The sequence below is a fragment of the Diospyros lotus genome, chromosome 8 (assembly GCF_014633365.1).
Source record: "Diospyros lotus cultivar Yz01 chromosome 8, ASM1463336v1, whole genome shotgun sequence".
Taxonomy (NCBI): Eukaryota; Viridiplantae; Streptophyta; class Magnoliopsida; order Ericales; family Ebenaceae; genus Diospyros; species Diospyros lotus.
Genome location: NC_068345.1, coordinates 7,909,204 through 7,935,870, shown reverse-complemented (window position 1 = coordinate 7,935,870; position 26,667 = coordinate 7,909,204). Strand labels below are relative to the sequence as shown.

The following is a 26,667-nucleotide window of genomic DNA, read 5'->3' as shown; positions in this document are numbered from 1 at the left end:
TAATTTGGTTATTTCTGAACCAGATTCATATGAAGAGGCTTCTCAAGATCCTAGATGGATTCAAGCTATGGAGGAGGAGCTGTTCATGATCAACAAGAACCAAACTTGGAGTCTTGTAAGCAAACCTAAAGGAAGAAAGCCAATTGGTTTGAAATGGATTTACAAGGTGAAAAGAAACCCAGATGGTTCAGTCAACAAGCTAAAAGCAAGATTAGTTGTGAAAGGATGTGCTCAAAAGGCTGGTTTGGATTATGGGGAAACATTTGCTCCTATTGCAAGGCAGGACACAGTTCGGCTACTGGTTGCTTTAGCTACAAAACTTGGCTGGGAAATCTATCATTTGGATGTAAAATCAGCATTTCTCAATGGTGATTTGAAAGAAGATATTTATGTGGATATTCCTCAAGGTTTTCCAGCTGAGGTAGAAGGTGATAAAGTCTTAAAGCTTCATAAGGCTTTGTATGGGCTGAAACAGGCTCCAAGAGCCTGGTATGGAAAGATTGATGCTTATTTGTCCAGATGTGGCTTTCAAAGAAGTCTACATGAGGCAACATTATATGTCAAGAAGGGTTCTAACAACAGAACTCTTGTTGTTTCTATGTATGTTGATGATTTATTAATAACAGGTGATGATAAGGATGCACTCCAAAAATTCAAAGCTGAAATGAAAAAGCAATTTGAGATGTCAGATCTTGGAGTTATGAACTACTTTCTTGGAATGGAGATCATGCAAACAGAAAAAGGTATTTTCATGTCTCAATCCAAGTATGCTAAAGATCTGTTGAAAAGATGTAAGATGGAAGACTGCAAGCCAATCTCAACTCCAATGGCTTGCAATGAGAAGCTGTCAAAAAATGATGAAGGTGAAATGGTTGATGCAACCTTTTTCAGAAGCATCATTGGAGGTCTTCTCTTCCTCGCACACACCAGGCCAGATATTATGTTTCCTGTGAGCTATTTATCAAGATTTATGCATAAGCCATGTGAAAGGCATCTTAAATGTGCTAAGAGGATTCTGAGATATGTGAAAGGAACCATAAAGTATGGTATTTGGTTCAACTCCAGAAATTCAGGGGAGTTAATGGGATATTCAGACTCAGATTGGGCTGGAAATGAAGCTGACAGCAGAAGTACTTCAGGTTATGCATTTACCCTTGGAAATGGTGTGTTTTCATGGTGTTCAAAGAAACAAGAAATTGTTGCTCAATCCTCTGCTGAGGCAGAATATATTGCAGCTGTAAATGCTGCAAATCAAACTATTTGGATTCAGAAAATACTCTCAGACTTGGGCATAAATGTCAGTTCACCTGTGGTCTTAAATGTGGACAACAAATCTGCTATTTCTCTTGCAGAAAATCCAGTTCTTCATGGCATTGCCAAACATATTCGGGTCAAGTTTCATGCAATAAGAGAAATGGTGACTAATAAAGAAATTAAGCTAAATTATTGTCCATCCGAAGCTCAAGTAGCAGATGTCATGACCAAAAGTCTTCAAAAGGCAAGGTTTGAGAAGATGAGAAGCATGTTGGGGGTACATGGAACAATTCCCAAGGAGGAGAATGTTAATTGAGAATTATTCCATGTATCTTGAAGATAAAGCTTAATTGATTAGGAAGTTGATAAGTTCTCTGGATGTATGTATTAAGTCTCTTAGGAATTTGAGTTATTATTAATGTTCTAGTCTACATTCATAGCACTAATATATTACGTTACTAGTATAAATGGCTTTGAAACTCTCATTTGAATGCAATGGAAAGATGATTATGTTTTAACAGTGAATTCTGGAAGAGTCATATTTTCTCATTTTTGCATGGTGTATTTGCTAGCATATTTCATCTTTAATTGACAGAAAATGTGGGATACCTTACCGGAGAAGTCCTACAACCAGATCCAAAGGATGCTACTTATAATGCATGGGATGTGGAAAATTCCATTGCCATGTCTTGGCTCATTAATTCAATGGAGCCAAAGATAGGAAGAACCTATTTATTTTATAAGACAGCCAATGAGGTCTAGGAAGTAGTAAAAAACCTCTATTCGGACATGGAAAACACGGCCCTGTGCTTCGAAGTTAGATCGGCCATACGCACAACTCGCCAAGGTAGTCTTTCAGTTACCAAATACTATAATTTGCTTTCTGGTTTGTGGCAGGAGATGGATTTATTCTATGAGGTTCGTTGGGAATGCACTAAGGATGGTGTAACTTACTCCAAGATGATAGAGAAAGAATGGGTCTTTGATTTCCTCCATGGACTAAATCCTGATTTAGATAGGGGGAGACCTCTTAGGCTCAAAACCCTTTCCCTCTATCAGGGATGCATTTGCAGAAGTTAGGAGAGAGGAAAGTATGAAGAAGGAGATGCTTTCAGCATCATCTGACGCTCCTATCCAGGGGGGTTCAGCCCTTGTCACCAAACCAAAACAAGGAACAAATCGTGGAGATCCTTCTAAGGAGAAGCAATGGTGCGATCATTGCCGAAGGCCCTACCATACCCGAGAAACATGTTGGAAACTGCATGACAATCCTGCTAATTGGAGAGGAAAGACTCAAAAGAAGTAGCAGACTGCTTATACTACAGATACAAAAGAAGGAGAAGGTAAGTCCTTTGTTTTGACCCCGGACCAAGTGGAGATATTGCAGCAGTTATTCCACCAAACAAAGGTTTCAAAAACCTCAGATTTGGAAGAAAGGACTAATCTGGCAGCCACTATCTCTAAACCAGGTAATCTTCACATATGCTTTGTATCTAAATTGATAGATGATGATTGGATTGTGGATACTGGGACCTCAAATCACATGACCGAAGTATTACAAAAACTGATTGACTATAAACAGTGTGATAAAGGTGTCAAGGTGATAATGGAAGATGGTACAATTTCACATGCTAAAGGAGAATGCTCGGTTTATCTAAATGGTTTATGGTTAAAATCAGTACTTTTTGTGCCCAACTTGAGATGTAATCTCATATCAATCAGTAAACTTACAAGGGATCAGAACTGTAAGGTGATATTTACTCCGACTTCTTGTATATTTCAGGATGTCACCTCAGGGAAGGTGATTGGCAATGCTGAAGAACAAGAAGGTTTATACTACATGAAAGAGGCTAATGGTAGTTCTACCTTGATTATGTTACATAATTCCTTGTTTTCATCTATTGTCTCAGATTCTAGTATTAGGTTATGGCACAACCGATTAGGCCATCCAAGCTTTAGATATTTGAAACTCTTGTATCCCCATTTATTTGTCAATAAGAGGGATAATTTTTTTAGTGAGTAGTGCATTTTATCAAAACAAACAAGAACCCCTCATCCTATACATCCCTATAAATCAACAAAACCATTCTATCTTGTGCATAGTGATGTGTGGGGACCAACTAAAATCCCAAATCTTACTAACACTCGATGGTTTGTCACTTTTATAGATGACAATACCCAAGTGTGTTGGGTCTTGTTAAAAGAAAAATTGGATGTTTATATAGTCTTCAAGCGGTTCCATCATATGATTCTCAATATTTTTCAAACTTCTATCCATATCCTTCGTTCGGATAATGGTAGGGAATATTTTTCAGCCGAATTTGATAATTATCTAAGAGAGAATGGCATCATACATCAAAGTACATGCTCCTATACCCCTCAACAAAACGGGGTGGCCAAGAGGAAGAATCGTCACTTGCTTGAGACTGCTAGAACCCTTATGCTCACTAGCCAAGTTCCCTTTTCCTATTGGGGAGAGGCCATCCTCACTGCCTCCTACCTAATCAACCGACTTCCCACTCGGGTACTTGGCTTAAAAACCCCATTGAGTACTCTAATTTCTTTCTATCCACTCCTTATTCAAATGCTCAATCCCTTACCCCCTCGAGTATTTGGCTGCACTGTCTTTGTACATCATTACCACTCCAAATTACACCCAAAATCATTGAAATGTGTATTCATTGGTTATTCTCCCACACAAAAAGGTTACAAGTGCTATTGTCCTAGCACTAAGAAATTTTTTGTGTCATGTGATGTCTCATTTTTCAAGAATCAATTCTACTAGTCTCACCCTTCATTGCAGGGGGAGCCACCAAGTGCAGAGCAAGGTGAGAGTACTAGTGTCGGTGCTAGTTTTTTCTTGCCTGAGACAGTCCCAAATAGTACTCTTAATCATGTACCTAATCAAGGGGGAGAACATCCATCCTCAAACTTGCAAATGCACCTGCCTAAACCTCCTCTTTAGGTGTATTCACACAAGAAGACCCTGCAACAGCAAAACTAGTCATCAACCCCGATGGAGGATTCCGAAATTAAACCAAGACAGGATGACAGGTCACTACCAGATGCTATTACAGTAGAGAGTGGACATGAAACAGAGAATTTGGAGCCAAAATTACAGCATTTGGGCGTTCCTATTGCTTGGAGGAAGGGGCTAACATCATGTACTAAGCACCCAATCTCTAATCACTTGGTCTATTCATGATTATCTCCAAGTTACAGGATGTTTATAGCAAAAATTGATGAAACAGGTCTATTCCTAGGAACATAAATGAAGCTCTTCAAAGCCCTCCTTGGAAACAGGCTGTGATGGAAGAGATGGAAGCTCTTGCAAAGAATGGTACATGGGAATTGGTGAGTTTACCTCAGAATAAAAATGTGGTAGGCAGCAAGTGGATTTTTACAATTAAATATAATTCTAAAGGAAGTATTGCTAGACATAAGACCAGGTTAGTGGCCCAAGGATTTATGATGAAACTTTCGCACCAGTTGCAAAGCTTAATTTTATCTGTGTGTTACTGTTAATTGCAGTAAATTTAGATTGGGAATTGCATCAATTAGACATAAAGAATGCATTCTTCAATGGAGACCTTGAGGAGGAGATATACATGAAGGCACCTCCTGGTTTTGAAGAAAATGGAAAGGTGTGCAGGTTGAAGAAATCACTGTATGGGCTAAAATAGTCCCTTAAAGCATGGTTTAAAAGGTTTAGCTCAACCTTGAACCTGCTAGGATATAAGCAAGGTCATTCGGACCACACGCTGTTCACTAAACATGCTACAAATGGCTCAAAAACTATTCTAATTGTGTATGTTGATGATATCATTATCACATGTGACAACCAGCCAGAAATAAAGACTCTTAAGGGCCAATTGCAACAGTTATTCGAAATCAAAGATCTTGGAATGGAGATAGCAAGGAGTAAGGAAGGTATCTATATCTCACAAAGGAAGTATATACTTGATTTACTAAAGGAAACAGGTAAGTTGGGCTGCAAACCAGCTAGCACTCCCTTGGAACCTAACTGGAAATCTAAGGAAAATAAAGCAGGCTCTATTGTGGATAAGAGAGATATCAGAGGCTAATGGGAAAATTGATCTACTTAACTCTCACACGACTGGATATCACCTATGCAGTAAGTGTAGTGAGTCAATTTACACATGCACCCACTAATAAACACCTTAATGTTGTCCAACATATCCTAAGATATTTGAAAGGAAGCCCTGGTAAGGGAATCTTGTTCGAGAAGAATGAAGATTGGGGAATTCAATGCTTTGTAGATGCTGATTGGGCAGGATCGTTGGAAGATAGTAAATCTACTTCAAGTTTTTGTACCAAAGTATGGGAAAATTTGGTGACATGGAGAAGTAAGAAGCAAAGCGTAGTGGCTAGAAGTAGTGCTGAGGCTAAATATTGAGCCATCGCACAAGGTATAAGTGAGATCATGTGGCTGCAAAAATTGATGGAAGATCTGAAAATTGAAAATTCTACTCCTACAACGCTATACTGTGATAGCAAGTATGCTATAAGTATAGTAAATAATCCGGTTCAACATGACCAAATGAAACATGTGATGATAGATAGACATTTCATTAAGCAAATGATTGAAGAAGGTGATATAAATCTGGTATATATACGTACAGGTATCCAAGAAGCTGATATTCTAACTAAAGCCATGAATAAACAAGGTTTCGAGCTAATTAGAGACAAGCAGGGAATGATAGATATCTATTCATCAGTTTAAGGGAGAGTGTTGAGGATATAATCACAAATTAAAGAAGATAAAGGGCCAAAAAAGAAGAAAGAAGAGCTGATAAAGATGCAGCTATCAGTTCCTAAAAATTAAAAGAAGATGAAGCCTTTTCTTATCTGAAAGAATAGGAGAAAGTTTAGGAAATTTATTTCTACTTATCTGTTGTTGTATTTGTATTTTAAATTCCTAGATTTTAGGCATTTTTCTTCTATTTAAGTTTGTAATTTGTATCTTTGAGTAAGGTAGATTTAATTGTTTGGGATTCACCCTGATTATAACCATATGTTCAAAGAAAAAAGAGAGAGATGTTTTAATTTTTTTTCTTTTTAAAGTAACTTGTGTTAGAGAATGGGATGAAGATGATTTGTGCATTTCCAAAACCGCATTTTCCAGATCTCCAAATTAACCACACAAAAAAAAAAAAAAAACATAGAAAACTCCTTTTAGTAGTTTCTCAAGTTGAGTTCAATTTTGGGAATTCTTCATCTCTCTAGCTACAATTTTTCTCCATTTCATCCACTCGCCTCACTTGCTAGGTCTTCTCCCATAATCAAACCATCTTACCCATGCTGCTGTTTTGTTCATTTCTAAATTTGAAATGGTGCCAGGTTCAATATGTTCCTTATTTGGGTTATTTTGGTGGATTTAAGTTGTTTGCATTGCAGAAGTATTCTAGTTCCTACCCTGAAGATTTCACTACATATTTGTGTCTTTTCGCATTTTCTGGTTCTATTTGCATCAGCAGTAGAACACGTTCGTTCCTACCCTTCTGTATATTTTTCTAGACTTGACAAGAAGAAAGTCTAGGTTTGTAATTTGGAAGATATGACAACCAAGGACAGATTGTTCATGTAGTCTCTTATTTTAGCCATTTCACGTTTGATTAGCAAATTATTCTTTTAGCTTTCAGTTTGTTGATATCCCTGATTATCAATATCGCAAGAATTCTACACCACCCCAATCATCAGGTAATAATGCAACAAATCAAAAAGAGAAAGGAAAGCAGTAATTAGATACTTACCGCTGCTCACTCAAGACAGGATACACCTCTTCCAAGTAATATTTTGCTGTAGCCCAAGCTTGGACACGGAGACTAGGTATACTACTGATGTTGAAATCGTACAATTTCATCAATTCCTCAGGTAGCTCACGAATTACTTCCACATAATGCCCAAGGCTGTTTATGAAATGCTCTTCATCATAAATATCACTAAACTGGCTGCAAAGAAAGCAAAGTGAAATTAGTGAAGCAAAAGAAAAGATGCACATCTTGGCCCCACAGGTGATTGTACAGTGTACACATAGTATACATGACCCAATAAACAAGAAGTTAGTACTTCAACATAACAAGAAACTAGAAATAAATTGCACCAACCAAATCCTTGTTGAAGAATACATAAGCACATGGGCACATTTGTACCACATGACAAGCACAAAGTGCCACATCAATCCCATATCACTTCCTCTATATTTCTTGGTCCCATGTGCCATCCTGGTAAGGTTACTGTTAACTTAGGGATCACTGGAAACTGATTTCTTAGACGGAATTAAAGCCTCTCTCAACCACACACACTCACGGATTGATTGAAACAAACAGAAACATAAAACAACAGAATATTGAATTGAAATAGAGATAGAAACAGAAACGCAAACCAACAAAAAACACCAGATTTTAACCTGGTTCAGCTCACTCTTGGAGTGAGCCTACATCCAGCCTTAGAATCCCCCCGAGAGCAGCCTTACTCTATTGACAAACGATCAGTACAGCAATACCCAAGTACACCCTCAATCGCTCACCAAGATTACAAAGGACTATCCCACTTTCTAGCCTTTTCTCTCTGAACGAAAACAGAAGTTGCACTCTCATAAAAAAAGGAATTATCTGTAAATGACTAACCCCCTGCCCCCTAATTTATAGACTAAGTGGGCGGACATCCCAATACAAATTACCGGAATTAGATATTACCAGTTTTAACCTCCCAACTTAACTAAATTACAGTTGGAACAATAAAAAAACTGCCTATCTATACTTTAGCCGCTTAACACAATTGCCTTCACCAATCATATTGACTCAAGGCAAACTTCTAACAGTGACACCTAAGCCAATTAGACAGCACCATATGTTAATCCTCCTTCCATGGTAGGCTTAGTTGGCAAGGCTAGTGAGTGTTGTGTCTTAGTTCAAACCCAATGCATTTGAAGTTGCTCTCAGAGGAACCCTTAGATGTATGCTCAACTTTCCAATTATTCAACTGAATTCTCCACCCTATTAGACCAATCTCCAGCAATGCCAACACGTTTCAACATTCACTAGGTTTACCAGTGGCCCTCCCAAGGCACACTCAGATGACCTAGAGAAGGTTCAATATGGGCACCTTAGAGCCCCTAAGCCAACCCAGGTCAAAAGCATGGAGTAGAGGTATCATTAAGTTGAAATAGAAATTGTGGAGCACTTGATTGCTACCTTGTAATCTTTGTATGAATTAATGGGTTGTGTGGCTAGGAGGCTAGAGTTTGAAAATGGATCGGCATATCCTTCCTCAAGGGAACTTGCACCTAGTGTTTGAAAAAGGGCACTTTAAGCACAACCCGCAGCATGCTTGAGGCCTTTTTTTTGTGAAGCTCAGCAACTTCAGCTAAGCATGATTAGAGCTAGCTTAAGTTGAGCTTTTACCTGAGCTTCGAAGCGCTATAAAGTGCGCTTCAAAAATACACACACACACACACACACACACATATATATATATATAACAATATGAATGGCTGGATTTGTTTAAATTTTGCAATGGTGTGACAGCTTTTATGGGATCCTTACCCAAGAAAGCTATTATCATATATACATTTAAAACAAAAAAGAAAACCAAAAAAAATATTGAAGGAAACATGTAATTAGGTGCAAATTTGAGGTTGCTAATTGATTCCTAATTGCTGTAAATTATGGATTCATGACTAATTCTTGATTGTCATAAATTAGGGATTGTTGATTAATTGCAATTTAGGGATTGATTGATTGGAGATTTCTATAAATTAGGGGTTGATTAATTGGGGATTGATATAAATTTGGAATGATTTTTTTCCTTATTCTTCCATGCAATCCTCCTTATAAATAACCTTAATGAAATAGAATAGGTTTTTTTGCCAAACTTTTACAAAAAGGCATAAAGAAGACTCAGCAAAATAACAAAAATAAAAATAGAAGCCTTAGCATATTCAAATCCTTTCAACCAATAGTTTAGACCAGTTTGTCTTCATAGTTCCATCAAGACCAACAGCCGACAAGATTCTATCCTTTTATATGTCTCTTATGTGTTTTTGCTATAGTTGCATGAACTCGTAAACGGATATAAAATATAAATGAAAAATGGTATCTAATCTTTTGTTAAATTTGAAACCCCCATTCTTATTTTGTTTTTTTAATGATTGCCTTTTACATAATTTATATTTTTGAAGCTTCTAAAATTTTATACTCTATTTTATTTATATGCACTGCACTTTGCTTAGGTGTGCACTACACTTTGCGCTTAAGCTCTATAGGCTTTCAACACTTAAGTGCACTTAGCGCTTTCTAAACACTGCTTGCACCAAGGCCAAGCTTAGAAAGAAGGATCTCCACAAGAAGTCACTCCAAGGGAAGACAATGATACAAGTGTTGGAGAAATAAGGGTGTGACAGCAATTATGCTTTTATTGTAGGGGCATTTTGGGGATGGTAGTACAAATTGAGCAGCACTTATTAGATTTTCCTTCTTGTTCAATGTGTTTTTATATATATTCCTTTTCCTTTGAATATTGAAATTGCAATTTTGAAAGTGAAAAAATGGTAAATGCTATGACAGTGAACAAAAGAGAGAGCAAAGGACAAGATTTCTAATCCTGCCTGTTTATAGCTGATGATTTTATCTGACCTGGTGTCCTGTGGCTTTCCCCTTATCCATAGGGTTTTCCATGCCAAAATCTTGTCTCATTTTGTGATGCGTGTCATTTGTCTATTTTTACAATCTATTTGTTGCATATTTTTCTTGTGCAATTTTGTCAAAAGAATGTAGGCACACAGATAATATTGTGATTGTGTGGTAGTTTCTGAGAAACATTGCACAGAAATGCAGCCACACATATCTGAAGACATAAGAATAATCACATACAAACAACAAGAAAGATCAGATTTAACAAGAAAACTCTATGAATAAGGGAAAAACCAATATTTTCAAGGTAATGAATCGAAAAAGGGAGAGGTTCATGATTTAGTAGTTTTGAATCAGGCTCAGCACGGTTTTTTTATTAAATAAATAAATATATAATGATTAAAATTAAGATGCAAAAAATTATTAAAAAAATGTATAAGAAACAATGAGAATATAAAAACAATAAAAATGATATTACAAACTTAAAGTTATCTCTAGAATATTCAAAAAATCCCACCCTCTCTAGTTGGATAGATTTTTGACCCATCTCTCTCTCTCTCTCAAACAAGTCCCCATCAATAAATTCTCCCAAACAGAAATTTGGCTCATCTTTTGAAAAATAATAACTATTTTCGGCCCCTCTCCCTCTCTCTAATAAATTATCATCAACAGATTCCAAACCCTAAACAAACCTCCTTAAAAGTTGCAGCAACCAGATAGGTTTTTTATTTAAAATTATAATTATAATGCACATTTACAATCTTGCTTCTCCAACCAAAAGGCCATGATCAAAGCTCGTCCCCTCATGTGTGGAGGATGTTTGGAAAGGCAAACAAAATAAGCATTTTTACTTTCCATTTTCCAAAATTTAAGTGATCCAGCAGAGAGAGAGAGCAGAAATTGACTGCCTATGGAAACTGTTCAGATCTTAGCCAGCTGCTCCAATGCTATCGGCTGTAGTTTTTCCACCCTCACTGTTCAAATTTTAAGGAGATTGCTACTGAAGAAGAATGCGAAGAAGGAGGCTGATGAAAAATAAGGGTAAAGAATAAGAAGATGTTGGCCCGGGAATCGAAGACGACATTGGACAACATTGTTTTCTTCACCTATGTAACATGGACTATGCATTTTCAGGCATTATACTAGTGTCGACACGACATGACACTAGCGTATGGAATATATGTTGGACTCTTTTTTTCGAGTCTATATTATTTTTTTGATTTTTATTATTTAATTTATTTTTATTTTAAAATAATAAAAACAAACAATTTATTTTGATTTATTATTTCTCTTAATTTGATTTTAGCTTTTTAAAATATATGTTTGCATGAGCCTACCTACCAATGACCATTGTATCTTATATGTATGGTAACATACCCTTAATGTTTAGTTATAGAACTAAAAGATAAAAAAGATTTATGTGTGTAAGGATAAGGTGGTAAGATTTATTATTCTTTATGCTGTATCCTAGTACTAGTGTCCTATGTTCAAACACATATTTCCATATCCCAAAATTCATAAAATTGACGAGTCCGACCTCTAGGTACGTACCCATATCTGAGGCATGTACTCAAGTCCATGTAACATAGTTCTCCACCCTCTAATAGAACCATGAACCATGGTTGAATCGGTTCAGTTCATTTGGTTCCTAATTCAACTGGTAGTTCATGGACAAAAATGACAAATATGACGACTCCAATTTAACTTGCAAGACCAAACCAGCCAGTTGCCCAACCCCAGTTCCGACCAGCTAGGCCAAGCTAATTTAGTAACATTGGGAAAAATCATGAGACACTATCTAATTGTGGAAAATGTTTTCTAGTTTTATATCTCTACTTTTCTATAAACTCTATAGTTTCCATTTTTTATTGAAAATTTGGAAAACAAGTTTAAATAATAAAAGTGCACAAAACTAATTTCTAATTTAGAAAATTGGAATATATGTTCAAATGAGAGATAGGGGTTATTATTGTGTCAAACTTGTGAAGCAGAAGAAGATGAAGATGATTTTGGGAAAATTTTATGAAAAATGTGTTTTTCAAATCTCTAAATTAGTTAAGGAAAGTCTAGCTCAATTTTTGAATACCATCTTTTCCAAATTTCCATTTTCCAAATAGAATTTTTTATAACAAGTTGTCTAATCTTCCATTTTCTGTTGAATAATTTTCTAGAGAACTACAGTTATTTTTCACAACTAAACAACTCCTAGTCCATATGAAAAGGAGCATGTTATAAGTACATCATTGTGTATACCTTGGGCTACACAAGCATCACAAATGACAAAAATACCCCTCGTGCCTTATCGCCTAGCCTCACTACATCTCACCGCCCCTTGGATGAGGGATATTTTAGTCATGCGTCTCACCGTTTTGGGTGAGAGGCATTTTAGACATTTAACATTATTGTGTAGCTCAAAGTGTACACAATGATGTACCGATAGCATTTTCCATATGAAAAACATCAACTATGATGTGATGGGATTACAAAACTTTTGTTCCTTGGTCTCTCAATACTTTTCTCAAGACAGAGCTCTTTTCTTGCACTCACAATCACAATTTTCTTATCACTATTGCAACACATATCTTAATCCAAGAACAAGAGAATATATATAATAAAAAACCTAAATAGGACTACACATATTTTGCCCTGCTTTCCCCAAAAAACTACTGCAATAGAAACATAATTACAACATTTCCATGCATTTAAGAATGGGTAGGAGTCCAACAAATCTCCCCTCGCACCCAAGGAGAGAGTTCTTCTATTCATGTTTTTCTTTGCAAATGCCGAACTTCTTAGCAGTGTATTTCACAATTCCCTATTCCTTATGAGTATGACAGCTTCCTTTCTGTCCCCCAAAGATCACAGCACCATTGCCAACTCCCTCCCATAACACCATGGGTCCTCACCAAACGGGCTAGCTGAAGGTGACTTATTTCTACTTCCCTTCCTCCCATAACACCATGAGTCCTCATTGTTAGCTTTATAATATTGTACATGCTTAGACTTGTACATGGTGCTTCCTAAGTTGTACCTAGTAAAATGTATATATACCTAACACACATGAACAAAATATTTTTAACTTTTGTCTCTTTCTCAAAACATGGTATCAGAGCTGAGAAAGTCACAAAAACCCTAACCCTAACCTTGCCTCCTGTGCTGCCACTGCAGCAGCCACCCTTCGCCACCAGTGACCAAGCCCTCGCCTCGCCTCCTGCACCGCCACAACCTATTCACCATCAGTGGGTTCTCTCTATCGCGCCTCTCTCTACTGCTGCAGCTTCAGCTTCTCTCTCTCTCTCTCTCTCTCTCTCTCTCTCTCTCTCTCTCACGTCTCCCCTTGTCACGCAACGATATGATGACAACGACCTGCATCCAACGCCAACCCCCTTTGTGACAGTGACCCATCCAGCGACTCAGCAGCAGCCAAATCTGTGATCTTCAGATCTGCCACTTCCAAACCTGCAACTTGTGACTTTTGCCCTTCATTTCATCCCTTCTCCATCTGCAGCATTCAAATCTATCTCAGTCAGTCATGGTCCCCGGTTGATATTCTCTTCAGATCTGGTTTGGGTCTGTTTCTGGTTGGTTTGGGTTGATTATTATTGTTGCTTCACTTTATGAGATATGGCATCATTGAATCCTAGAGTGGTGAGCTCATTTTCATCTGCAAATGCTCCTGTGACTGCTGTTATTTTCTAATATTCCTGCTATTACCACTGGAAAATTGACTGGAAAGAACTATTTATCATGGTCAACCTCTATTCGCATGTGGTTTCGAGGACACAGTGTGAGTGACCATCTGACTATGAAACTCAAACATTGCTGAGTATATAATACTCCCATCATTACTCTTGTAATACTCTCTCCTAGGCATATCGCCATCTAGATTTTTTTGTGCCACCTCTTAAAGCAAACATTATGTATTTGTCTTGTGCCCTGTCATCAATAAATAAACTATTAAATCAACTGTCTTCTAATTTTTAATCAAACAATTCACAATCTTATTCCAACATAATTTTAAAAAAGAAACGATAAGGAAAGAATTATTAGAGTTCCTTGCCTTGGATCTCTCCAAACACTGTTAAAGTCAAAGTGAGGGATGACCAGAGTCGCATTCAAAAGTGCAGCCACAGCCACAGCATTGCAGATCTACCAGGAGAGAAAGACAGCAATTAGAATAACAAATGAACTTGGGAAGTATCAATTCTGGATAAAGTGAGCCGTCACACAGATACATCACCAGCATTTAAATTTGATGTGTTAGAAGACTTGTGAGTGGGCAAACAGGAAAGCAAAATTGCCCTTTTTTGAATTAACCCCCCCCCCCCCCCCCCCCCCCACAACACACACACACACATCTTCCAAGAAACAATCCAAGCATAAACAAATAATTTACAAAAATACAGAGGTATGTATCACAATGATCAGGACATAGTTGACAAACTTAACACAGTGATCAGGACATAATTGTACAAATTTGACTTCTTTTCATTTGTTATATTTTATATGAGTTCTTCCTTACATGTATCATTATTGATTATCAATTGATATAGGAGGTTGTAAAAAATATGAATTTAGTGTTGACAACTTTCAGGGACAACTTTCGGGATGCAATATAGATGTAGAGTTAATTACTTTGATTTAGGTTCAACTAGATCAAGACAGTCTTGTAACTTCATTTGGGTGTATTCAAATAAATAATACCCCTTGTATCTTCCCTTTCCTATATCCACCCATAGATTCCTATTTACAGTCTCAAGCCCGGATAAACAAGGAAGGTTTTGTTAGATATCCAACAACCAACGTAAAATTTGTTGGATCAAACAATATGGATTCTGGACAAATAAGGAAATTGTAGGGTGTAAGCCTCTTATCAACGTGCTGCATTGCTCGAAAACAGCAACATATCAAGCTTTTATCCCACTATGTGGGGCTGGCTAAATGAATTATAGATTTTGCATTCATTTTTATCCAATGCCTTATCTTCTGCAAGGCCTATATATTTAATATCAAACCTAAATGCAACGAAAAATGAGCTAAAATTGCAGCATACATGCCCAGATGTAGTGTTAAATCTGAAAGGGTTCCCCATTTGCATGGACAAATGCAAAGTAAAGTTAGTTTAGGATTATAGATTAAGGATTAGATCATGGAATATGGGGACTTTGACATGAAAATATACGAAATTGCTGGACATGAAAATTAAGAGAAAAATTAATATTATGAGTCTCCAAAGGGCAAGATTTGTTGGTGAAAATGCTAAAATCTTATTAGAATCTGGATAAAAATGTTGGCACCCAAGGAATGGTAGGGCAAAGAATGGAGTGAGGATTAGTATGGATAAGACTTCAAAGAATGGGATAGTGGGTGTGAAGGGAATAGGAGATAAGACTATTGTAGCTAAAATTGTTTTAAGGGAAGAGACTATGAATATTGTAAGCACATATGCACCACAAGTTGGGTTAGGAGAGGAGATAAGCACAAAATTGTGGAAAGACTCAAGGGGATTGGTATAAGATATACCTAAAAGGGATAAGATCACTGCGGAAGATGACTTAAATGGTCATGTGGGTACAGAAGGGAAAGGTTACAGAGATGTACATGGAGGTTATGGCTTTCAAGAAAGAAATAATGAGAAAAGCTATTTTGGATTTTGCCATGCAAATGAGCTCATCAAAACCAAAACTCGGTTTAAGAAACAGGACAAGCACCAGATCACAGATAAAAATGGCTTATCAACTACCCAAATAGACTACTTTCTTAGGAGACAAGAGGACCACTTATGTTGTAAAGCTTGCAACATTATACCAAGAGAACCCCTATCCACTCAACATAGACTTATGATCATTGACATCCATATCAAAAAATGGAGGTGAAAATGATACAAATGAAGCCCAAAAATCAGATGATGGGATTTAAAATGTGAAAAAACAAGCAATTAAAAAAAAAAAAACTGCGTGGTAGAAGAGATTAGACTGCAGGAGAGGCCAACCAACAAATGTGGATTGAAATCGCTACTATATTTGAAGTATACCAAAAATGGTTCTAGGAGAATCAAAGAGAAAAGTCCCAAATCAAAAAGAGTCTTGCTGATGAAATGAAAAGGCATAAGAAAAAATCAAAAACTAAGAGAACTTACAACAAGAATTAACATAAATATCGTACTAACAAAACCTAAAGGTGCATATTTTGGTGAAAAACAAAAAAAGAAGCAAAGAAGGCAGTTAGTGAAGAAAAGTCAAAAGCTTATGAAATTTCACACCAATGACTTGGTAAAAAAGATGGGGAAACAGATATATATATATATATATATAATAAACTAGTTAAGGCAAGAGAAGAAAAGACAGGAATTTGAGCCAAGTAAAATGAATAAAAGATGAAAACCTAAAGGTGTAAACTGAGTATCTCTAAAAGTTCTTCAATGAAGGTGGAGAAACAAGTGTTACATTACAGTTAATAACTCTAAAGATGATAGGAAGAATATGTTCTATAGATGTATGTCCAAATGAAGTAAAGCAAGCATAGAAAAAGATGAAAAGTAGTAAAGCCATTGGACCAAATAATATTCTAATAGAAGCAGATAAGAGGGCATTTTTTTATTAATAAAATTACCCAATTTGATCCTTAAATCAAAGAGGATCTCGGACAAGAGGAGGAAGAGTAGTTTACTGCCTATTTATAAAAATAAAGGTGTTGTTCAAAGTCAAAAAAAAATTAGAGGAATCAAGTTAGTGAACCACACTATTAAACTATGTGAGAGAGTGATTGAGCAAAGATTAAAAAGAAAAACCAATTTGGTTTCATGTTTGATAGGTCAACAATGGAAGCTATATACTTGCCAAGGCACCTAACAGAAAAATACAGATCTAAACAAAAGGAATTACATATAGTGTTTAATGATTTAGAAAAGGCTTATGATAAAATTCCTAAAGAAGCCTTATGGATGGTCCCATAGAAAAAAAAAATCTGAATTGCTTATATACAGGTTATTAAAGACAATGTATCATGAAGCAAAAAAAGGTGTCAAGACACCCTTAGGAAATACTAAGATCCAATTATAATTTTCTTTACCGTAGTAATAAATTAACTCACTAAAAATATTTTTAGGCAAAGTTATCTTAGTGTATGCTATTTGCAGATGACATTATCTTGGTGGATGAAATAAAAGAAGACATGAATACTAAACTCAAGATACGAAGGAACATGTTAGAATCTAGAAATGTAAGTGACGCAAAACCCAAAACAAAAACACAAAAGTAATCCCAATTACTCAATCCAATTCTCAATATTCAAATTCAATAATCAAAGTCTGTCTAACAATACATCTCTAAGGGGTTTATATAGAATATAATCTCTCCTTAATTAGGGAACATATCAAAGACCAAAGTCGTATCCTAACCAGAATGCAAATATAATCTCCCAAAAACTACTTAGGAAAGAAAAAAACAAAAATATTCTAAAACAAATAACAAAATATTTCCTTATCTTGTCCCCATTAGTAAGTTTAGCAAAACTACAAGGGTGATAAACCTTAAACATCTGGCCATCCCAAGAAAAGATCAATTCATTTATCTTGGACCAAATGTACAAAAAAGATGGAGAGATTAATGAAGATACTACGGTAGAATTAAGAGATGATGGTTAAAATTGAAAAGTGCATCTAGCTTTTTATATTGTAGTAAAATTTCATCAAAGCTATAAGAAAAGTTCAATAAGATGGCTACAAATAAGGTTAGAGTGGATCCTATTGAAAATAAAATGTGAGAGATAAGATTAAGATGGTTTAGTTATGCTAGAAAAAAATCAAAAGGGGCTCTTATGAGGAGAGTTGATAAAATGGAATAAATCTTTAGCAAAATAGATAGAGGAAGGCCAAGTAAAATTTGGTGAGAGACCATTAGGTAGCCTATGATTATAACAGCCTTATAGATGATATGGTCATACATAGAACTTATTGGTGATCTAGAATTCATATAGCAGACCCCATGTAGTAGGATTAAGACTTGGTATCTTTTGTTACCATATCTACCCTTTCCTACACCTTAGGGAGCAATGCTCAAACTAAAAAACTAAATTCCATTTGCATTTGTGACTTTGAAATGAAATCCTTACATTTGTACATCCATCCATAAGCAACCTGATTGTCCAAGTGGATCATCATTGTTTATCAATTTTACCAAAACCTCATGATTTAGAATCATTTATCAGCACCTAGATACAAAAAAATAAAGAACCATGTACGAGCAAAACTCAAAGTTCAAGTATCATGTGTATCTCATAGTGAATGTAACATCAAATCTCAGAATTTGGAAAGTGTTATGGTTAATATTCATGCAATTGGTTCTTCATTTACTTTCAAACATTTTTCTATTAGCCTGTGTTGTGAGTGAGCGAGGGAATGGAGCCACGGCTTTTGGGCATTTCAAGAGACAAGTATGTCAAGTCTCGAGTCTGAGACTTGGGCAATTCTGGTAGAACTGAGAGTTTTAAGAGAAAGAGAGGGAGGGAGAATTTGAATTAGAGGGAAAGAATTCAGAGAGGGAAAGATTTGAATGTATTCATTGATAGATCCCATCCTCGGTATACACTGCCTTTTATAGGCTAACACCCTCGGTTGTTATTGTAACCGATTTCCTACAAATGGTCTAGGCGAAACCGCCTATCACATGCTACTATCTGTTATTACAGCTATAGCTATGTACGCCTATCACATGCTACTATCCGTTATTACAGCTATAGCTATGTATCTGTAGGTTTATTACACTTATGTCATTAGGCTTGTGACAGTCCCCTCCCCTTAAAATCTTCCTTGTCCCCAAGGAAGGAGAGTAATTGAGCAGCTCGTGGGAAATTTGTTCCAACAACTGGGGTAGGTATTCCCAAGTTGTATTCTCAGGGTGTCGGTGTGACCACTAGACCAACACTTGGATGAGGGGCAAGGGGCCCTGATGGACTATCTTTCTGTCGATGATAGTGAGAGGTTCCACTACTCATTCGGCCTCTTGAGCGACAGGTGGCTGTTCTAGGCTAACAGTAGCATTAGGCTCGATGTACTTCGTCAGGAGGGAGACATGAAAGACTAGATGACATTCCACCTTGGGAGGTAACTATAGCCTGTAGGCTACTTTACCCACCCGTTCCAAAATGCGAAATGGTCCAAAGTACTTTGGACTAAGCTTAGCGGGGGTAATAGCAAAGAAGGAGGGTTGTAGGAAGCGTTTAACCTTTAGAAAGACCTGATCCCCCACCTCAAATTTTTTGTCACTTCATTTGCAGTCAGCAACCTGTTTCATCCTGTTGTTAGCAGTAGCCAACTCTTGTTTGAGTATTGAGAGCATCTCCTATCTGCTTTGTAAATATTATGTTGCGTGAGTTCGAGCCTCATTGACACTAGTCATAGTGGGCATTGTAGGTGTCTTGTATCCAAATAGAGCCTCGAAAGGGGTCTTCTTGATTGAGTTGTGGTAACTTGTATTGTACCACCACTGTGCTAAGGATAGCCACATGCCCCAACTCTTAGGCCTTGCAAAGCACATACATCGCAAATAGGATTCCAAGCACTGGTTGACCCGTTTGGTCTGCCCATCTGACTCGGGCTGGTATGCAGATGACATATGTAAACTCACCCATAGGTTTTTGAACAGTTCTTGCCAAAAGTGACTGGTGAATATTTTTTCTCGGTCCGAGACAATGGATTTAGGTATTCCATGCAGTTTGGCCACTGTATCAATGAACACTCAGGCAATTCCTGGGCTGTGAATAGATGTGTGAGGCTGATGAAGTGAGCAAACTTGGTCAACCTGTCAACTACCACTAGGATAGCGTTTCAGCCTTCAAACTTGGGTAGGCCCTCAATAAAATCCATGGATATCTCCTCCCATGCCTAATCTGGTATAGCCAGTGGCTGTAACAACCCCAGATAAGCCACTTGTTCATGCTTGCAGCATTGGCATATCATACAAGCTGCCACAAACTCCGTAACTTCTTTTTTTGAGTCCTGGCCAAAAGAACATCTACCGAACTCGATAATAAGTAGCTCTGCCCCCTGAGTGCCCACCTAAGGGAGAGCTATGAAGTGCCTGTAGGATCTTGGATTTTAATTCTTTGTCATCCCCCACGACTAGTCTTCCCTTAAACCTGATTAGACCATTGGATATAGAGTACCCTCGTGCATTGACATGCCTGGCTGCCAACTGAGTTTGTAGGGATTTAGTCCATTCGGACTTCTCATAGCTCTCAGTAACTTCCTTGACCCAATCAGGAACCACTGCTGTGATGGCTTTACACGTCCCTTCTTCTTCTCTTCGTGATAGAGCATCTGCCACAATGTTCTTTTTCCCTTTTCTATATTGTACCACATAGTCCAGGCCTAGTAATTTTGATACCCCCTTCCTTTGTAGATGTGTATGCAATCTCTGTTGCAGAAGGTGTCTCAGACTTTCGTGGTCTGTCCATATTATGAAGGGGGCTCCCTTTAAGTAGTGCCTCCATTTGTCGATAGCTATGATCATGGTGAGCAATTATTTTTCATACACACTCAACCCCCGATGCCGAGCAGCCAGTGCCTGGCTAATGTAAGCTAAGGGTCTTCCTTCTTGTATTAACACTGCTCCTACCCCAATGTCACACGCATCTGTCTCAATCACAAAGGGCTTAGAAAAATCAATAAGTCCAGAATCGGAGCTTGTGTCATTGCCTTTTTAAGTGTTCTGAAAGCATCTTCAGCTTGGGGATTCCATCCGAAATTTTCTTTCTTGAGTAACTCAGTTAATGGCTTACTGATCACCCCATAATTTTGTATAAACCTTCTATAATACCATGTTAACCCAAAAAATCCTCTCAACTCCCTTATAGACGAAGGCTTAGGCCACTCCAACATTACTGCAATTTTACTGGGGTCTGTACTGACTCCTTGGCCCGAGATGATATGCCCTAAATAGTCCACCTCATTCTTTGCAAAGGAACACTTGGAAGGCTTTACATGCAGTTGGTGAACTTTCAGGACTTCAAATGTGGTTTTAAGGTGGGATATGTGTTGTTTGAGGTTAGGGCTATAAACTAAAATGTCATCAAAGAATACCAAAATAAATTTCCTCAAGTAGGGGGCAAATAGGTGATTCATAAGAGCCTGGAAAGTGGCTGGGGCATTGGTGAGCCCAAATGACATCACCCGGAATTCATAGAGGCCTTGGTGTGTCCTAAAGGTTGTTTTTTGTATATCAGTAGGGTTCATCTTGATTTGATGATACCCTGCCCTCAGGTCTAGTTTAGTGAAGATGACAGCCCCATTTAGTTCATCGAGTAGGTCTTCAATCAAGGGAATGGGAAATTTATTTTTCACGGTAAGGTCATTTAGTTGTCTATAATAATCTATGCAAAAGCACCAAGTGTTGTCCTTCTTTTTGACAAGAAGTATGGGAGATGCAAAGGGGCTTTGACTGGGTTGGATAATGGAAGCATGGAGCATGCTTCTGACTTGTCTTTCAATTTTAGCCTTCTAGTAAGGGGGGTAACGGTAGGATTGGACATTTACTAGCTCGGAATTAGGTTTCAAATGTATGGAATGGTTGAACAGGCGATTTGGGGGCAGTGTGTGTGGTTCCACGAATAATTCTTTGAATTCCATAAGCAATGGTTGTAATTTAGTAGGGAATGTTACCTTTGCAAAGAGATCAGTGACTGGAGGGCCCCCCTGCTCTCTTTTATCCTTCTCCATGGCTTGAATGGAAAACATCTGAGATATCTACCATTTCCCCTTAAATAACAGCCTCTGTAACATTTTTCCTGTGATCACCTTACATTCCCCTGCCTCGAGGCTCCCTTTTAGTGTCAGCTTTCTTCCTTTCAAATCAAGTGTGACTTCTAGTTTATTGAAGTCGAAAGTCAGAGGGCTGACTATCCTAATCGAGTCCACCCCAAGAACTATGTCACAGTCACCTAACTCCAAAATTCTCAAATCCACAGAGAACTCCTCCCCTTGCATCAGCCATTTAAACCCCACACTCTTGTAATTGTTGTACATCTTACTACCATTGGCTACAGTTACGGATAAGGGGGCAATATCCACGAGTGTACAACCTAATTCAGTGGCAATTGCTTCATTGAGGAAGCTGCGGGTGCTGCCACTATCAATCAGCACCATTATCCTTCTCTTACCCACTCTCCCTTCAACTTTAATGATTTGCCCTGCGTGTCCCCCCTTAAGTGCATGAAACGAAATTTCCCCGCCTTCATCTGCAGGGTCATGTTGGGGGGTCTCCTCCACTATTTCCTCAATACCTTCTTGCTCTTCCCTGGTTATTTTCTCCTCACCTCCTTCCATGTTCAATAGTTTCCTTCTACATTAGTGGCCAGGGCTGTAAAGGTCACCACATTTGTAACATAACCTCATCTGCCTCCTCTGCTCCATAGTGGGGTTTCTGATAGTCAAGGTATGTTGATTCTCTCTTGGTGGACCTGTACTCCCTGTTGCTCCCACTTCCCTAGCATGTCCACTAGGAGGTAAACTGATTAATGGACCTGTACGAGGAGAGACCCTATTCCTTTTGTAGATTGCTTCTAATGTCAATTCTTGTAACCTGGCCTTCTCTGCCGCCTACCTAACTGTGGTTGGCATCATCATCTTCACCATTGATCTCAACTCATCCTTAAGCCCACTAATAAAACTGGATACGAAGTATTGCTCAGTAAGTGTTGGCTGAGCATTCCACATTAAGGCTCCTAACTCCTCAAATTTTTTCAGATACTCTGTTACAACCCCCTCTTGTCTAAGTTTATTGAATTCTTCTATCACGTCGGCTATATTTTTTTTTCCAAATCTCCTACACAATTCTTCGGCAAAGTCGATCCATCTCACCCCAAGTCCTCTGTACTTGAACCATCCTTGAAACCAAGAATCAGTCGTATCATTAAGATAGGTTGTGGCCAATGTAATTCGCTGTGGCTCAGCCACATTATAGTATTGGAAGAAACGTTCACACCGACAGATCCACCACCTTGGCCTTGTTCCATCAAACAATGGTATCTCCAGCCTCGGTATCAGCGTGTGAGCACCAGATTATAAATGAAAATCTCTTACCTGAAGATCCATCTCAATACCTTGCACTCCTTCAGACTCCGATTCCCCTAGAGGCCTTGGAAGTATACTAGATCCATTTGAGTTCATTCCAACTCCAGATCATGGGGGAAATTCAGGTGGTAAACAAAATTGTGGAAAGGACAACAACATATTGAACATGATGTTGATCCTTTGACCGAACTGGTCCATCGTCTCTCTATGCCTTTCCAACTCGCGTTGCATATCTTCATGAGAAATCACCAATTCCTCTCGCATTCCTTCTCGCATTGCAGCCACGTCTTCCCTGCTTTGAGTGATAGCTTCGTGTGTCTACGACATTCCAAACTCCAGCGCTTCCATTCTCGTCTCCATTTGCTTGAGTCTCGTTCCATCTGCCATTGTTTGCTTCGCAATTCCTCCTACAAACACTGTTGAGGCCACTAGCTCTGATATCAATTATCAAGTCTTGCGACTAAAACTTAGGCAATTCTGGTAGAACTGAGAGTTTTAAGAGAAAGAGGGGGAGGGAGAATTTGAATTAGAGGGAAAAGAGAAGAGAGGGAACGATCCGAATGTATTCATTGATAGATCCCATCCTCGGTATACACTGCCTTTTATAAGCTAACACCCTCAGTTGTTATTGTAACCGATTGCCTACAAGTGGTCTAGGCGGAACCGCCTATCACATGCTACCATCCGTTATTACAGCTATAGCTATGTATCTGTAGGTTTATTACACTTATGCCATTAGGCTTGTGACAAAGTACTTGAGTAAAAAATGAACAATTGCATTTCAAAGTCCAGATAAATTAAAATATGACAATAACTCTAGAACAGAAGTTAATTAGTTACAGGGACATACTGAGGAGCGCTGTTGATTAAGGCCACCATTAGCTTCAACAACCAAATAGTGATTGAGTGCAGAAGACCCTAAAATAAATGGAATAATTAGTTCATGAAGAGAAATTTATTTTCATTAAGGCTTGATACGTTGTTGTTGTTGTTGTTGTTGTTGTCACCTTCATTATCACCAAATTAAAATGTTATATGCCATTGAACCATTATCCAGTGGCCAGCATTAGTTTATCAGATGGACAAATTACAAAGTTGTTTGCTCAAATCCTTAAAGTCAACTATACCAGAAGAAAAAACAGAGTAAGAAATATAATCAAAATTAAAATATGAATACCAGATCTTTGGCCAGTTGTTTTTGGGCAAGGCTTCTGCTCTTTCAGCTTCCTCTTATATTTCCATACAGAGGACAACTACAACAATATAAAATATGAACTCAGCTAGTAGTAGGGACATCATCATATTATAATAAAATAGACCATTATTGGGCGGCCCATGTCTTGTAACAATATGCATGACCCTGGAATTAAGATTGTCAAATATGGAGGTACTTGAGTATCATTATGTAAGAAGAGATTTAAAGGATGCCTTCCTTTCAACAATACAAGAATATTTCAGACATTGAATTTCCAGTGTTAATTACTTCATCTGATTATCACTTCTTTTCCTTTTTCCTTTTACTTCAAGTTCAAGAACTCTATGATGTCAAAAATGACATTTGTAAATTATAAATAATCTATTCATGTATGTAACAGCTAGAACGTGGTTCTAATACAGTTAATAGCCACGATTCCCCTGCTCACACACAAACAGAAAACAGCACATCTTAGTACAGTCACGAAACACGTATACAAGATACTTTCCCTGGCAAGAAACCATGACTAGTAATTGTTTCACTGGAATTCTCAACTGTAAAGTATCTTTTGATAACTATAAGAACATTACTTGATTTCTCATTCCTCTTCGAATTATTCTGTTTCTTGCTTTTTCCCAAATTCCAATGCTCATATAACAACACCCCCACCCCCCCTCTACCCACCCACCCGCATTGTAAAATCATTTAAACCATTTCTGTATCCCAACACTGCAAAATGGCTTCTGAGATGTCTAAATCTTGGAATAATTTTGGCAATCCACTTGCACTTGTTATACATGCACACTGGAAAACAAAAACTTCATGACAAATAACTCCCATTACTATTAAGTTCCACGGCATTCCAAATAATTTCATCCATACTGCAGCCTGGTGAGGAAAGTGTGCGTTTTTATCTTCGCTCCTTAGTACGATAAATTCCCGCATTCAAACTAAAAAAAAAATATGAAATATACATATAAGATAGATGAATGACTGAGATAAAGGAATTATTAACTAAGAGACGGAAGTAAAACAAAGTGTTGGTACATGACAGTATCTCAATTGACAATTCACCAAACAGGTCGCACCAGGTATGAATACAAACCTCGAATTATGTAAAGAAAACAAATTCAGAAACTCCAATTGTGAAGGCTTTTCATAGTCAATACAGGGCAGAATTTTAGCAGAGTTACAGATTTGCTTCAACTTATAAATAAACCCATGATCAGAAACTGCATCTGAACTCCATATACAAAATTTAACTAGCACTTTGTCTAGTTTAGCGAGTGAACAAAAACGTATTTGATTTCATCTTTTATGTCCCTACTCTGTAGAAGACAACAATGAGAAAACAAAAGCTACATCAAAGAAGCGAAAAAAGTCGTATAGATCATAAGGATCATCCTTAATTGCCAATTATTAGAAAGTGGCAAAATTCAAATTAGTTTTCTCTTGCCACTATTTCTCAGCAACCAAACAGGAATGCGAAAATGGTTCATTAAAAATGGGAAAGAAAAAGAAAAAGATAAGATCGCGAAAAGGACCGATGGCCATCCATCAATCAGATAACCATTTATTTGAAAAGGAAGGAAAAATTCCAGTCTCTAACTGTTGCCTTCTTTTCCGTAAATTTTCTCAATGGCAAAAGAAAGAGCACGGAAATCAAAATTGAGAAAAACCTAATCAGCAAACCTCAATGAAGGACGAATTGTCGGACTGAATATCATCCCAAAGCTTGTGGAAGATCTCGTGGCTTCGGTAGAGCGAGCCGGGAAGAGAACGGGGATGCATTAGCGAAGAGAAGGGGCAGAGGCACATGATCAGGCCCAAGACATAGAGCAGAGACAGCAACAGCAAATACCGTAGGCCCCGCCGGAGGATTATTCCGGCGAGAAAACTGTCCCGGCGGGGAAAGGAGTGGAGTTTTTGGTAGGGAAGGCGCCGGCGACGGCACTGACGGCGAGGCGACGGAGGCGGGCTCTGAGAACTGCCGTCGCTGCTGTAGCCATTGGCAGCTCCGTTGGCGCCTTGGTGGTGGTGCGTCTTGGTTTTGCCACTGGAGGCCATGCAACTGAGAGAGAAAGACAGAAAATTCTAGAGAGAGAGAGAGAGAGAGAGTTTGAAGTGATGGGAAATGGCGATGACGGTGATGTAGTCTGTGTACTGTTTTCTTCTGTGATGTTTTTAGAGAGAGAGAGAGAGAGAGAGAGAGTGGGGGCAGGGGGGTGCCGGGGGATGCAGGCGAGAATGCTGGAGCTTTTTCCGTACTCCGTAGACGGTGTTGATACTGCTACCATCGCATCAAACGCCAACGAAAATATGGCTCACATCACATAACGGGTTCTACTTTTACACTGATTTAAAATATTCTTTTTGGTTAATTACTAATCCGATATTTACTTTTTATCCCATTCTTTATTTTTTTAAATATTTAGATTATTATATTTTAAATTTATACTAATTTATATCTTTTATTAAAAAGTTAACAATCTTAA

General features: G+C 37.9%; 1 protein-coding gene across 2 annotated transcripts in view; it reads right to left on the bottom strand.

Annotated features, from left to right (window-relative positions):
• LOC127808332 (O-fucosyltransferase 10-like) overlaps window positions 1–26,463 on the bottom strand; it is a 47,987-nt gene extending 21,524 nt beyond the window's left edge. Inside the window, exons 1-6 of one of the 2 annotated variants that reach the window (XM_052346834.1) lie at window positions 25,278–25,638; window positions 25,016–25,122; window positions 24,155–24,230; window positions 23,828–23,895; window positions 13,969–14,057; window positions 7,029–7,226 (exon numbers count right to left, since the gene is read on the bottom strand). In XM_052346834.1, coding sequence (XP_052202794.1) covers window positions 7,029–7,226; window positions 13,969–14,057; window positions 23,828–23,895; window positions 24,155–24,230; window positions 25,016–25,117 — 533 coding nt within the window. In that variant the 5' untranslated portion in view covers window positions 25,118–25,122; window positions 25,278–25,638. Of the gene's footprint in view, window positions 1–7,028; window positions 7,227–13,968; window positions 14,058–23,827; window positions 23,896–24,154; window positions 24,231–25,015; window positions 25,123–25,277; window positions 25,639–25,864 lie in introns of those variants that run through there. The other variant, XM_052346833.1, reaches the window with a different exon arrangement.
• Window positions 26,464–26,667: the final 204 nt, after the last annotated feature.